Genomic DNA, 13,388 nt, shown 5'->3' with positions numbered 1-13,388 from the left:
TGTCAAATGTCCAAGACTAACTTTTTTTAAACAATAAAGTGTGACCTGCAGAAGCTAAGAAACTATAGCTGCAACAACAACAAATTTTTTCTGTACTCAATTGCACCAAACTTTTCTTGGAATCCAAATAAATAGTAACTATTCCTTGATGCTATCATCTTAGTTTTATAGATAATCCACTCCCTATTTTTTCCTTAAATACTTTAATACTGCTTTCTTACTCAATTTTTTCTTTCTTATTCTTTCCACCTCCTAAATTCTTTTAAAAAGTAGTTTTATTGATTTCAGAGAGGAAGAAATAGAAATATCAATTATGAGAGAGAATTATTCATCAACCGCCTCCTGCACACCCCCTACTGTGGATCGAGCCCACAACCTGGGCATGTGCCCTTGACTGGAATTGAACCTGAGACCCATCAGTTTGCAGGCTGACACTCTATCCACTGAGCCAAACAAGCTAGGGCCTCCACCTAAATTCTTTATAATATCCTACCATGTCCACTTCTTAGACTCCTATAGCTCATCTTAAACACATTTTACTCAGCCTTTCAGCCCAGGTTAATTCATGAAATTTCAAGTGTATTCTTAAAAGCTTTGTACTTATGGTGTTATTTTTTTGGTTGTTTGTTTTTAAATTCAGCTTTTGGAGAACCCGTATCTAACTTTCTGGCAAGGATTTTGTTTTGTGTTACATTTGTTTCAGTAAATTGGGATTTTTTAAAGGATTCAGCATAGGATATCTGAAATCAGTTGGCAGTGTTACCATTAACTGCTCAGACCTCACCATGAATGTTGAAGCTATTCATTTTTCTGCATCTCCTGTTTTATATCTCAACACCAAACAACCTTACTCTCTCCCTTTGATTTGTACAGTACCTTCCTAATTGACCTCCTCAGTTCCAGCATTCTTCATACACTCTCAGAATGGTTTTCTAAAACCCTAAATCTAATTAGGTTACTGTGTGGCTTAAACCCTATCTTGATTATCTTCCCATTGCTGCTATGGAAATCATGCTCTTCCTCAGAGTCAGACCCACGTGTTGGGGGTGGGGGTGGGGAAGGGGTTGTGGCATGGTAAGGTTAGAAGGCTGCCCCTGGGTGTGCAATGACTCATTTCCATCCATCCCCATCATGGAAAGAGTCCAGCTTCACCTTCATCAAGGCCAGTGTCCAAAGGGTCTGTGCCATTGGTCTGGCTCAACAGTCTCGGTCCCTATCTAGGTAGTCCTGTTCCTGGCTGAAATGCATTGCTGTGCTGCTGTACCCAGGAGCCTGTGTTTAGAGTCCAGGCAGCTGCCTACCTGCAGCTCTCAGGGCCACATGGTTACTATGGAGAGAGACCACTGGAATAAACTGGGCTAGTGGGTGTTACTGTGCAAGAGAGAGAAGAAGGGCTTCCTCTTTGTTAGGCTCAGGTTATATTATCTGAGGCTTGGGAAAGATCAAGCACCCTTTTTCAAACTAACCAATCAACTCCCCAATCTTTCATGGACTTCTGATGGGCCTACCCCTAACCATTCATTTCCCAGGCTAGACTGACAGGTTTTGGCTCCTGTGTTCTTCTCTTCCCTGTTATTATTCTAGCCTTTCCCCAGTGATCTGCAAGGAGCAGTCCAGCGATTCCCCTGGGAGTGTGTGAAGTTGTAACTTCCTGGTGAAGCAAACAGGTGTATGCTCCCTAACTGATTCTGCTTAATAATGTCTGATTCCCTTTGTGCTCTTTCGTTATTAGTATCTGGCTACCTATGCAAACACATATCCCCCTCGCCAAGACTCTTGGGCCTTGTAATGTTACAACAGTAAATGGATGAAGGCCTCATCTTTGTACTTTCTTCTTGCTGTTAAGGAATGTAGTTCTGTCTATTCTCAGGCCCGGAGATTCTTTCTACCTGCCAGAGAAAGAGAGGGGCAAATGGGAGGGGAATCTACCCACGAGGGCGGGGGCTTTGCAAAATCCAGGTCAATCTGGTGCTGTACTTGGGAGGAGTCGTATGCTATGTCTGCAGGATGGCACTCCTGGACAAGTTGGCATCCTTGTTGTATTCTAAAGGTGACAAATTTGAGAAACACTGGCTACCTTCACTAACAAAGGATAAAAATTTAAATGGTGAATATGACCAATAAAGCCATCTATGACCTGGCCCTTTCCTGACTCTCGCCTTATTTTCTACCCTTCTCCTCTCCTCTCATAGAGTTATAGACCAGTTACCTATCCTTGAAATAGAATGTTCAGATTTCTTCTTGCTTTAGGTTCTTAAACATACTGTTCTCTCTGTTTGTAAAGTTTTTATAGACTTTGTAACCTTTACATTTCTAACTTCTGTTTAGTAGTCTTTAAGGTTAATAAGGACAGAGAACCTTGCTTTTCTCATTCCAATTAATTCATATTAACTCATTAATTCCTATTAGCATGATGCCATGTACTCTAGATATTAAATTTTATGTGCTGAATGAATGACTAACTGATGAAATGAATGACTTTCTATGAAGTGACCACTGGCACTTCCTATTTTCTACTTGATCATTGCAAGAGTTGTTTCTTGGTTCCACTTGTCTTGTTTTCCCTCACAATCTACCTTTCATACTGCTACTATCATGACCTCTCCAACAATGAATGAACCTGATGTCACCACCCTACACAGAATTGTTCAGTGGCCTTCCATTAATCAAAGGTTAAAAGTCTTTAGCTTGCTGTACAAAGGCCTCTCATGGTTTGATGCCTCTGTAGCTCCCTTCCGCCTGTTGTTATTCAGCTGCCTTACCTTCAGTAGTATAGAATGAGAAAGCAAAAGTACACGAGAAAAAATAAAATAAAACAAAACATCTAAAAGTATTCAAAGGCTCGTGCTGCTAATTTTTTGGTTGATATACTGAACTCTGAAGGCTCCCCTTTTTTTGTCTTGATTTAATTAATGTATAGAGCAACGTACTGAAAAATGCCAAAAAAAAAAAATAAAATAAAAAATGGATGGATTAATATTAGAAGGAGCAGAAAGGTGAACTCCAATCAAGCTGGTTTCAGAGTTCACTTTTTAAATCCCTCTATACAAAATATATAGCTGTGATGGATAAAATATACAAATAGAAAACCAAAGAGGCATAACCAGACCCAGGAAAGATAGATATCTCTGTGGACAGGTAATGGAATAGAGATGCAATCATTTGGGCTGAAACCATTAGCTGCTTAGCTGCTTTCCAGAAGCAGGCTTAGGCTCCTACGAGCAGAGAGGACTTAAAATATATCACGAATAAAGCTTAAAGCCAGGATCTAGGCTATGGCTTCCTTAGTTCCTAGAAGGACATTGAAAGGATATGAGGACATTGTTACTTGGTTAAAATTGAGGTTGTGTTATTAAAGGAGAAAAGGAAAATGGATATTAACTATGTGACTGGCAATGTTTACTCTTAACAGAAAATAAGTGAGTTGTGGCCCTTGCCTGGTGGCTTGGTTGGTTGGAGTATTTTCCTGTACACCAAAAAAGTTGTGGGTTCCGTTCCCGGTCAGGACAAAACCTAGATTCTGGGTTTTATCCCATACAGGAAACGTGGGGTACATATAGCAGACAGATGGTCTATGTTTCTGTCTCACACAATGATTCCTCTCCCCTCCTCTCTCTCTCTTTCTATTTCCCTCTCCCTCTTTTTCTCCCCTTCTCTCAAATCAATAAGAAAACAAAACAACAGAAAAACACAAAAAAGCATATCCTCAAGTGAAAATAAGAAATAAATAAATGAGTTGTCTTCAACTTAATAACCTAAAACAAAGAAAAAGAGAGATTAGGGATGAAACCTAAAGAAAGTGGAAAAAATAACAGCAAAAATTAGTGAAATAAAAAGCAATGAAATAGTGTCAAAACCAACACGTGTTTTTTTTTAATATCTGATAAAGTATATATTTCTAGCAAAACTGATCAAGAAAGGCATGAAAAATAATATTAGATAAGGCACAAATAAATAATATTTAAAGTGATTATAGAAACTGATACAATTGAGTTTTTTAAATTATTTATTTATTTAAAAAAAAATTTTTTTTTTTAATTTAAAACCAAAACAAAGTAATGCGATTTAATATCTTTGTTAGGACAGAGTCAAAAGCCTTTATACCAAAAGCCAATTGTTGTATGTCTTTTATGACAATACTTTCTTTCAAATGAGCCCAGAACATGAATTACTCGAAGTACAATTTCTGTCAATTAAGTTTTTTTAATCAGCGACAACAGGGTAAATAATTTCACATCAATAAATATAAAATTTGGATGAAATAGATACTTTAAAATTATAAGTTGTCAGAAGTGACTCAAGAAGAAATAGATAATTAAAAACAAGTAACTATTATAAATAATGAATTTATAATAAAAAACATACCTTCACCTGAGTCCTTCTCTCACCTCAGCTTCATCACTTGCCTTCTGACACCAGAAGGGGAATGTCCTGAGACAAGCTGCAAGAATCATTTAACTGTTTTCAAAGAATTGGGGAGACAAAGTTACTTAACACAGTTTTTGAGGCTTGTATGAGCCAACAAGAATAGTGTATGAAGAGAAAATTATAGTCCAATCTCACCTGTGGACACAAATGTAAAATAAACTTGATTAGCAAATTTAGTTCAGGGTCTGTGTATTGATTGGCCTATTTATCTACCTACCCATTGATCAAGAGGCATCTATCCATCCTTCCATTCTTCAGTCTATCCAGAGTTTACCCCGAGAATGCAACTATTGAGGCCAGAAAATGTACAACATTTCAGGTGACATTGATATGGTTATACAATAGATTAAAAAACATTTGATAAGGTCAGGATCATGGTAATATTTGGGATGTAAGGAAGGGGTAGTGAAGTCAAAACACAATCCATAGTAGACTTTAGTTATATCCACATTAGTTCATTACTTTTTAGTAAAATAAGATTGTGTGCAGATTATGCTAAGTTGTTTTGTGTACATGTATATCACGATATCCTTTATTCTCTGTGTAATTTAATGGGCGCTGGTAATATTGCATAATAAATACCAAACAAAAAAATAAAAGGTCGAGGCAAACGTAGGACTAAGCAAAGGCCCTTTACTGAGGATCAAGCCTACAACCCAGGCATGTACCCTGAACAGGAATCTGACTGTGACCTGGTTCATGTGTGGAATTGGTTCAACCACTGAGCCACACTGGCCAGGCTATTGTTTGAGTCTTAAATTCATCATTTCTTCCTTTGTGAACAGGCTGTCCTTGTATATATGCACTAGTGAGCTCTTGAGGACCTAGACTGTTTATTTTTATGTTTCCAATTTCCTGACCCAAAGTAGATGCTCAATAAATATTTGTTAAATTACTGGGCAAATTTACAAATGAATTAATGAGCAGTCTTTTGTAAAAAGAGATTCATTGAGATAAAATTTATATTTCATAAAAATCTATCCTTTTAAAATGTAAAATTTAATGATTCTTAGTATATTTGGAGTTGTGTGGATATAAGCATAATATAATTTTACTAGAGGTCTGGTGCATGAAAATTCATGCACGGAGGAGGGGGTCCCTCAGCCCAGCCTGCCCCCTCTCACAGTCCGGGATCCCTCAGGGGCAGGAGGCAACCCGGAGATCAGCGTAGGTGACACCCCCATCACACCTCGGCCGACCCTGGTTACCTGAGCCTAAGGCGGCCCTGGGTGGCTGGGCAGCTGCCATCCAAGGCTTGCTTGTGCCTCGGGCTGGCCCTGGGTGCTGGGGGGGCTGAGGGGACTGGGCGCCACCATCTTGTGGCTGTGGGTGCTATCATCTTTGAGGGCATAGCAGTCAATTAACATATTCCCTCCTTATTAAATAGGATAACTTTTTATCATCTCAAAAACTTAGTATTCATTAGCTATTCTTAACCATTTCATTCCCATCCCACCTCTAGACAATCATTCATCTTATTTGCTGTTCTTATAGATTTGTCTTTTCTGGACATTTTATGTAAATGGAATCATTCAATTTGTGATTATTTATAAGGACCTTTTCTTTAGCATAATGTTTTCAAGGTCATCCACATTGAGAGTGTATCAGTACTTGATTTCTTTTTATTACTGAATAATATTTTATTGGATGGATATACCACATTTTGTTTATCCATTTATCCATTGAAGGACATTTGAGTTTTTTCCAGTTCTTGGCTATTATGAATAATACTGCTGTGAATATTCATGTACAAGTTTTTGTGTGCACATCTGTTTTTATTTCTCTTGGGTAGATAGGTACTCAGGAGTGGAATTGTCGTCCATATGGAACTGCCAGACTATTTTCCAAAGAAATGCTACCATTTACATTCCCACCAGCATTACATGAGGGTTTCAATTTTCTGTGAATCCTCAACAGCACATGTTTACTGCCTGTTCTTTTTATTAAAGCCATCCCAGTGGATATGAAATAGTACTGTATCTCACTGAGATTTTTTATTTACATTTTTCTAATGACCAGCAATATTGAACATCTTTTAATGTGTGTATCGGCCATTCTTTAAGAGTAGAATGTTCTTATTATTGAGTTGTAACATCTATTCTGGATATAATCCCTTATTAGATTATGATTGACAATATTTTCTCTCAGTCTATGTTTTTACTTTCTTGATACTGTATTTAAAGTGCATGCATGTTTAATATTGATGAAATCTAATTAAAAATATTTCAAAATTATTTTTGCTTTTGGGATTATATGTAAGAAATCATTGACTAACTAAAGATCATGAAGATGTGCATCTATATTTTCTTCTGCAAGTTTTTTAGTTTTAGTTCTAACATATAGGGCTGTAGTCCATTCTGAGTTGACTTTTTGCAAGGTGAGAGGTAGAAGTCCAAATTCATTTTTTTGTATGTGGATAATCAGTTGTCCCAGTACCATTTTTTAAAAGACTGTTCTTTCCTGAATGAGCAATCTTGAATGTTTTTATAATCATATGTCTTTTTGTATTGATATTCTTTTAATTTATATTCTTATGTTTTAATTTTCAGGTTGCTTACCAAGTGTGCCACAAGTGAAAAAGATTTCCACATCTTATGAAGAAAGACGGAAACAAGCTACTGCTATTGTTTTACTAGGAGTCATAGGAGCTGAGTTTGGTGCTGAAATTGAACCTCCTAAACTGTTGACCAGACCTCGAAGCTCTAGTCAGATTCCTGAGGGATTTGGTTTGACTAGTGGCGGATCCAACTACTCATTGGCCAGACATACTTGTAAGTTTTGAAGTTCCTAATGCTGATGTATCGCTTCTCAATACATATTATTTGTTAACAAAATCTAAGAATATTGACTATATCCCCAGTTTCAACTCACATAGAAGGCTCAGATGAAGTTAGAAAGCAGGACAATCTGTTTGGCACATTACCCTCTGTCATAGTTTCCCAAACTTCTTTTTAAAAGTTCAAATGTAGTTTTTAAATGCTTTTCTTAACACATTTCTGACATTTGAGTTTTCACAATTTGGTAAAAAATTTAGCCAAAAATTTATGAAAGCTGGCTTTAAGTTAAAACTTTTAACTTATAAAATCATTTCTCAGAAACTACCTGACATAACCTGAACGTAATTTGAAAAGTTAGGGGTGGAGGTGGAACACAAATTATTTTCATTTAAAAATAATATTTTAAGGTGCATGAATGAGGAATTGGGAATTTCCTCTAATTTAAATAATATTCCAATACCAGTTTTAAAATAGTGAAATAATTACAATCAGAGCTCAAAAGCTTGTGCCATATTGCTCTAGTTCTGTAGCTGGTATGTTAATAACAGGTAAGGGTATTTAATAATGATGTCTGTTGTCACCTTAATGTTGAAACTTCTTTACCTAGGTCAAAATATTCCTGCCATATTGCAAAATCATTACCAATGTTGTTATGTTAAGGACCATATATCCTACTGAATACATCACAAGTTTTTTTTTATAGAACAAGTTGCAATATGTTCTTTTGGTGTGCTTTTTGTTTTTTTAACCTTTAACAAAGGAAAAAGATATATGTTAGTTTGGGAATTACAATGGCCGAAAATTTTATTGAATCATTATCCTGTACTTTCGCTGTGAAATCAAGGGACTGTATTGGAGGCTTTTATTACTGAAACCCTATTATAACTTAGCTGTTGTGTCTCTCCCCCCCCCCCCACCTTTTTTTTTTTTTTTTGGTTTAGAATGCAGCAAATATTTATTAGTGTTTGTAATCTTTTCATCTCTACTTGATATTGAAAATCAGAGAGCAATAATAACAAGACCACCACCATCAATAAGAAAGCTACTAGCCGGGACCGGTTTGGCTCAATGGATAGAGCATCGGCTTGGGGACTGAAAGGTCCTGGGTTCGATTCCGGTCAAGGGCATGTACCTTGGTTGCGGGCAGATCCCCAGTAGGGGGTGTGCAAGAAGCAGCTGATCGATGACTCTCTCTCATCGATGTTTCTAACTCTCTATCTCTCTCCCTTCCTCTCTGTACAAAATCAATAAAATATATTTAAAAAATAATAATAAAGCTACTAATTGTTTTAAGCACAATTTTAAGCTTTTTATATGCATTAACTCAGTTCTCATAGTCACCTTTTCTTTAAAAAATTTTTTTTATCGATTTCAGAGAGGAAGATATATATATATATATATATATATATATATATATATATATATATATATATATATATATATATATATATGATATCAATGATGAGAGATAATCATTGATTGGCTGCCTTCTTCATGCCCCCCAATGGGGATTGAGCCCACAACCTGAGTATGTACCCTGACCAGGAATCCAACTGATTCATCGGTCGACGCTCAACCACCAAGCCACACCGAATGGGCCATAGTCCATAGAGTGAAAGTGGTATCTGCATTTAACACATTAGGCTAGGTGGGGGCACAGAAGTGTTTAGTCAGCCTGGCTGAGTTCATACCTCTAGGAAATGGCCTTTGAGCCTCAGCACCATCTGTTGGTTCCAGGGCTCATGCTTTTCACCAGTATGTAAACTGCTGCTGTTCAGTTGCTGCTAGTTAGTTGAAAGGGCTTAATGACTAAACCGTGCTATCACTTTATAACTTGAAAAGTACTTTTTTGGGGGGGCGGGGGGTGTGCCTTCAAATTCCATCCCATTACCTTACTTTTTCATCAAAGATCTTAGGTTCCTTGGCATTAAATTAATTATCAGCTTAAACCTTGCTCTTCGTTAGAAACAGTTAGCTATCTAAACATGCTGTGTCTAACATAGGCTCTTTTCAATAAGTTGTGTGTTAATTAACCAGTTATAATATTAACCTGCTCGAAGTTGCCGTATGTATTGCCATGTTATTTGTTTATGTGGCATTTACTAGTAGGATGTATTGGTACCACTACAAATTTAGCCTTTATGGCATCTCATTGAATGAGATAATAATTATTATCCTCATTTTGAGATAAGGCCATTAAGATACAATATTTGATGAACTTTAATTGCTAATGTAGTTAGAGGTATAGAGGTGAAGTCTAAACTTCCTTGTAAAGCCATTCTGTGAAAACACTTTATGTCCCAATTATCCACATTGATGGGAGGGAAGAGTGATACTGGTATTTAATTCAAAAGTAATTTTTAGCCTCACTCTCCCTCTCTTTTTAAAGTTAATACAAACATTTTGAAAAAAAAATAACTTTGAAAAGGCATATTTAGTTTAGTTTTATAATACATTTTATACTTAGATTTGAATATATATATGAATCTTTTGTGGGTGTTACACTTCACATTAAACATCAAAATCACATACTGAAGACAAAGCTGAAGGACTCTGATCAAGAGGCCTGCACTAGACCACTCTACCTGTACCCTTGCTAAGTGAAGTGTCCCTCTGGGTCACAGTTTCCTCTTATATAAAATAAAATACTGGAACTATTCTCTTCTTAAAGCCCCTTTGTCCAATTAGTCTCTGCTTCTGACGAAAAATAGAAAGCATCTTAGGAAATTCACCTTCTTCGTAACCTTCCCATTTTCTTCTCCACATACCAATGGATGCTTCTCATCAGACCAACTTCAGTCGAGATTCTTCTTTGTATTTGGATCCACAAAATAAAGCCTTTTTAGACTATTTTGGGGTATTATTTGTAATATTACCTTGTAGGACTTTTGGTTCTTCCATTTGGTCTCTTCTGCTCAGTTTATAATTATGGAATTATGCTGGCACATCTGTAGTAAATCCCATTTTGATCTCTCATTAGCTTTCTTACTTTGGGTAAGTGTCATAAGTCATTTCCCTAGGCAGCAGACTCCGAGGCAGATTTGTATGCAGACCTGTTCTGGGATCGATATCTTTAAGAGAGTGAAAGAAGCAGGATTGGGCAGGGAAGAAGTTGAATTGCATTTCAATTGCCCAGAAAGCTTCAGCCCATCTCAGGGAACTCGGGTGCTGGGATGACCCTTCAGACTTGTCCTGAACTAGGACTGAGGGCTTGGCCTTTTATCCTTCTGTCAATCAGTCACTGAAATCCACTCATTGGTACCCTAAGCAGGGGGTGTGATCTTGAGTGAAGCAGCTCTCTTCCATTTAAGGCAAACCCTACAGAGGGACTGGGCTGAGTTATATTAGCCACTAACACACCATGAGCTTGGGAAGTGAGTGCTTCAGTCATGGAGGGGAGGAGATGGGCAACCTCTCCAGCTCCCACTCAGCAGGTAAGTCACGGGTGGGGAACCTTCTTTCTGTCGAGGGTGTTCATATATTGATAACATCATTCGTGGGCCGCACAAAATTATCAACTTAAAAATTAGCCTGCTAAATTTGGTCAAACATTTAACTCACCCCTAAAGCCTTAGCAGAGCCAGACCAAATGATTTCGAAGGCCTTATACAGGCCGAATGTTCCCCACCCCTGATGTAATTAATTTATGTGTGTCCCAGTTCCCTTTCTATCAACACAAATGGAGAGTGGGACTGCTATTTATTTAACACACTTTTTATTCCACCTTTATACTGAGCTCCTATTACCTTGCAAGGCAGATATTTCATCCAGCACCTAGCACAATACAAGACACATTAAATATAGTAACTGGCAGGCATTTTGCCCGTATTATCTTATGTGATCTTCTAATGCTATCAAATAAGCCCTAATATTATTCCCACTTTTCAGACAAAGAAACCAGGCTTTGGATTAAACTTGATTCCTGCAGACAATAAATTGAGGGCACAGGTTAAATGTTTTAAGGTCATACTGCTAAAAAGTATCAAGCCTGGACTTGAACACCTATCTCCCAACTCTAAATCAGTGTATTTTCATCATTTCAAACAGTTTTCTTGTGTTACAAACAAAAAGATTCTGAAGTGGTGCTGAAAAAAGGAGGATCAAGGCAGCAGGTACTAGGCCATCTTTAAATCTGAACGTTTATTGAATTGTTCTTTAGAAATGTGCTGGTGCGATGGAGATACAAATGTGTGCAAAGTCCACACCTCTGTAACTTCGAACTGGCTTGTGTCTGTGGTGTAAAATATTTAGATGAGAAAAAAATCACTTTTTCCCTACTGTGGGGCTTTAGAAATATCATAATATTAGAGTTCATCAGCTAGCCAAGGTGTATAACCTCACTGATGTTACATGGAAAATAGTGTCTTTATGTGCATTTGTGTTTTTGTTCTGTGAAAAGCATCTGCAAATTTCATTCAATTCTCAAAACATAGTCATTAAAATAAAAATGGATAAGAACTCCAAGAGTTTGTTAGAATGAATTGTTATTATGATTTTAAAAACAATAAGTTATGTCCCTCTTAACTAGTTCAGTTATAATACCACCAAATAGGAGCTTCAGTTACATTACACCTTCTGTGTTTAGAGCTGTAATCCTTCACTCTGGTTGTGCAGAAAAATCATATGTAGAGTGCCTTAAGAATACATAAGCATTACCCTAGAGTTCTTTTTAATATATTTTATTGATTTTTTACAGAGAGGAAGGGAGAGAGATACAGAGTAGAGAGTTAGAAACATCGATGAGAGAGAGTCATCGATCAGCTGTCCCTTGCACGCCCCCTACTGGGAATGTGCCTGCAACCAAGGTACATGCCTTTGACCAGAATCGAACCCGGGACCTTTCAGTTCACAGGCCAACACTCCATCCACTGAGCCAAACCGGTTTCGGCTACCCTAGAGTTCTTATTCAGGAAGCAAGGCGTGGAATTTGGGCATCTAAGTTATTTTTAAAGCTTTGTATGTAATTTTCTTTTGTAGCCAGAGTAGAGAATCCTAGTATAATACAGAATTCTTTAGTTGTTTTAATTGTTATATGGTTGTTCATTAAACTACTAGCTTAATGTACAAATTATAATTTTCTTTGTATTTTAAGATGGAAGAGAAAATGGGAACTAATCAGAGTAAATAGGTGACATTTTATTACCCTCAGAGCTAATTATTAAAAAAAAAAATATATATATATATATACATATATATATGTGTGTGTGTATATATATATATATATATTGATTTCAGAGGGTAAGGCAGAGGGAGAGAGATATAGAGACATCAATGATGAGAGAGAATCAAAAATCAGCTGTCTTCTGCATGGCCCCTATTGGGGATAAGCCTGCAAACAAGGCAAGTGCCCTGACAGGCCATCAAACCATGACCTCCTGGTTTATAGGTGGACACTCAACCACTGAACCACACTGGCCAGGCTCTCAGAGCTAATTCTTGAGGTAGTTGGAATTTTGTTGTTCTGGATTACTTAGGTTTCAGTCTTGATATCACCACAAAGTAACTGGTAGCTTAGTTTATTTAACTAAACATGGGAATAATGATAACACCTACCTCTCAGAATTATTATGAGGATTAAATAAATTAGTGTATGGAAGGCATTTAGAAAGTGCCTGACATTCAAGTGTTAGTCAAATGTTATTAGTTATTATTTTTACTAGAAATGTTTATTGGAGGATAAAGAAAGGAAATAGCTCTTTTTAAAGCATTATTATCATATATATATATATATATATATATATATATATATACACACACACACACACACACACACATACTATGTTTTAAAATCTTTTTTAAGAACCTTAGGAGGTAGGTATTGCTGTCAATATTTTATATATGAGTTAACTGATACAAAAATGAAATAATTACCTTTAGGTTGCCTTGCCTGTCTTGTAAGGGATTTGAATCTAGATTCATTTCCCCTCCAAGCCCAGAATACTATTCTTACAATACATACATATTCCCACTATTTGTGGCAAAGCATATTGTTCCTGGAGGATTTATGTAAAAGTATACTAAAACACCCAAGTTTTTCGGTAAAACCATGTGTTTTACCTTGTTTCTTATTTTAACCACATCAGCAATATGAAGCTCTGATCCAATGGAAATTTTCACTATTCTTCTGTTTTTCCTTGTAAATAATTTATGTGTGTAACAGTTTTATCATTTTTAACAGAGATC

At 36.7% G+C, this 13,388-nt stretch overlaps 1 protein-coding gene across 6 annotated transcripts in view; it reads left to right on the top strand.

The window, feature by feature from the left end:
• WDR7 (WD repeat domain 7) overlaps positions 1-13,388 on the top strand; it is a 265,735-nt gene that overhangs the window by 148,829 nt on the left and 103,518 nt on the right. For all 6 annotated transcript variants that reach the window (XM_036417625.2, XM_036417624.2, XM_045574696.1 and 3 more), the window contains one exon: positions 6,978-7,199. In XM_036417625.2, coding sequence (XP_036273518.1) covers positions 6,978-7,199 — 222 coding nt within the window. The remainder of the gene's footprint in view (positions 1-6,977; positions 7,200-13,388) is intronic.

This window comes from Pipistrellus kuhlii, unplaced genomic scaffold, assembly GCF_014108245.1.
Source record: "Pipistrellus kuhlii isolate mPipKuh1 unplaced genomic scaffold, mPipKuh1.p scaffold_m20_p_6, whole genome shotgun sequence".
In the NCBI taxonomy this organism is placed as follows: Eukaryota; Metazoa; Chordata; class Mammalia; order Chiroptera; family Vespertilionidae; genus Pipistrellus; species Pipistrellus kuhlii.
This window is presented reverse-complemented; position numbering and strand designations above follow the sequence as displayed.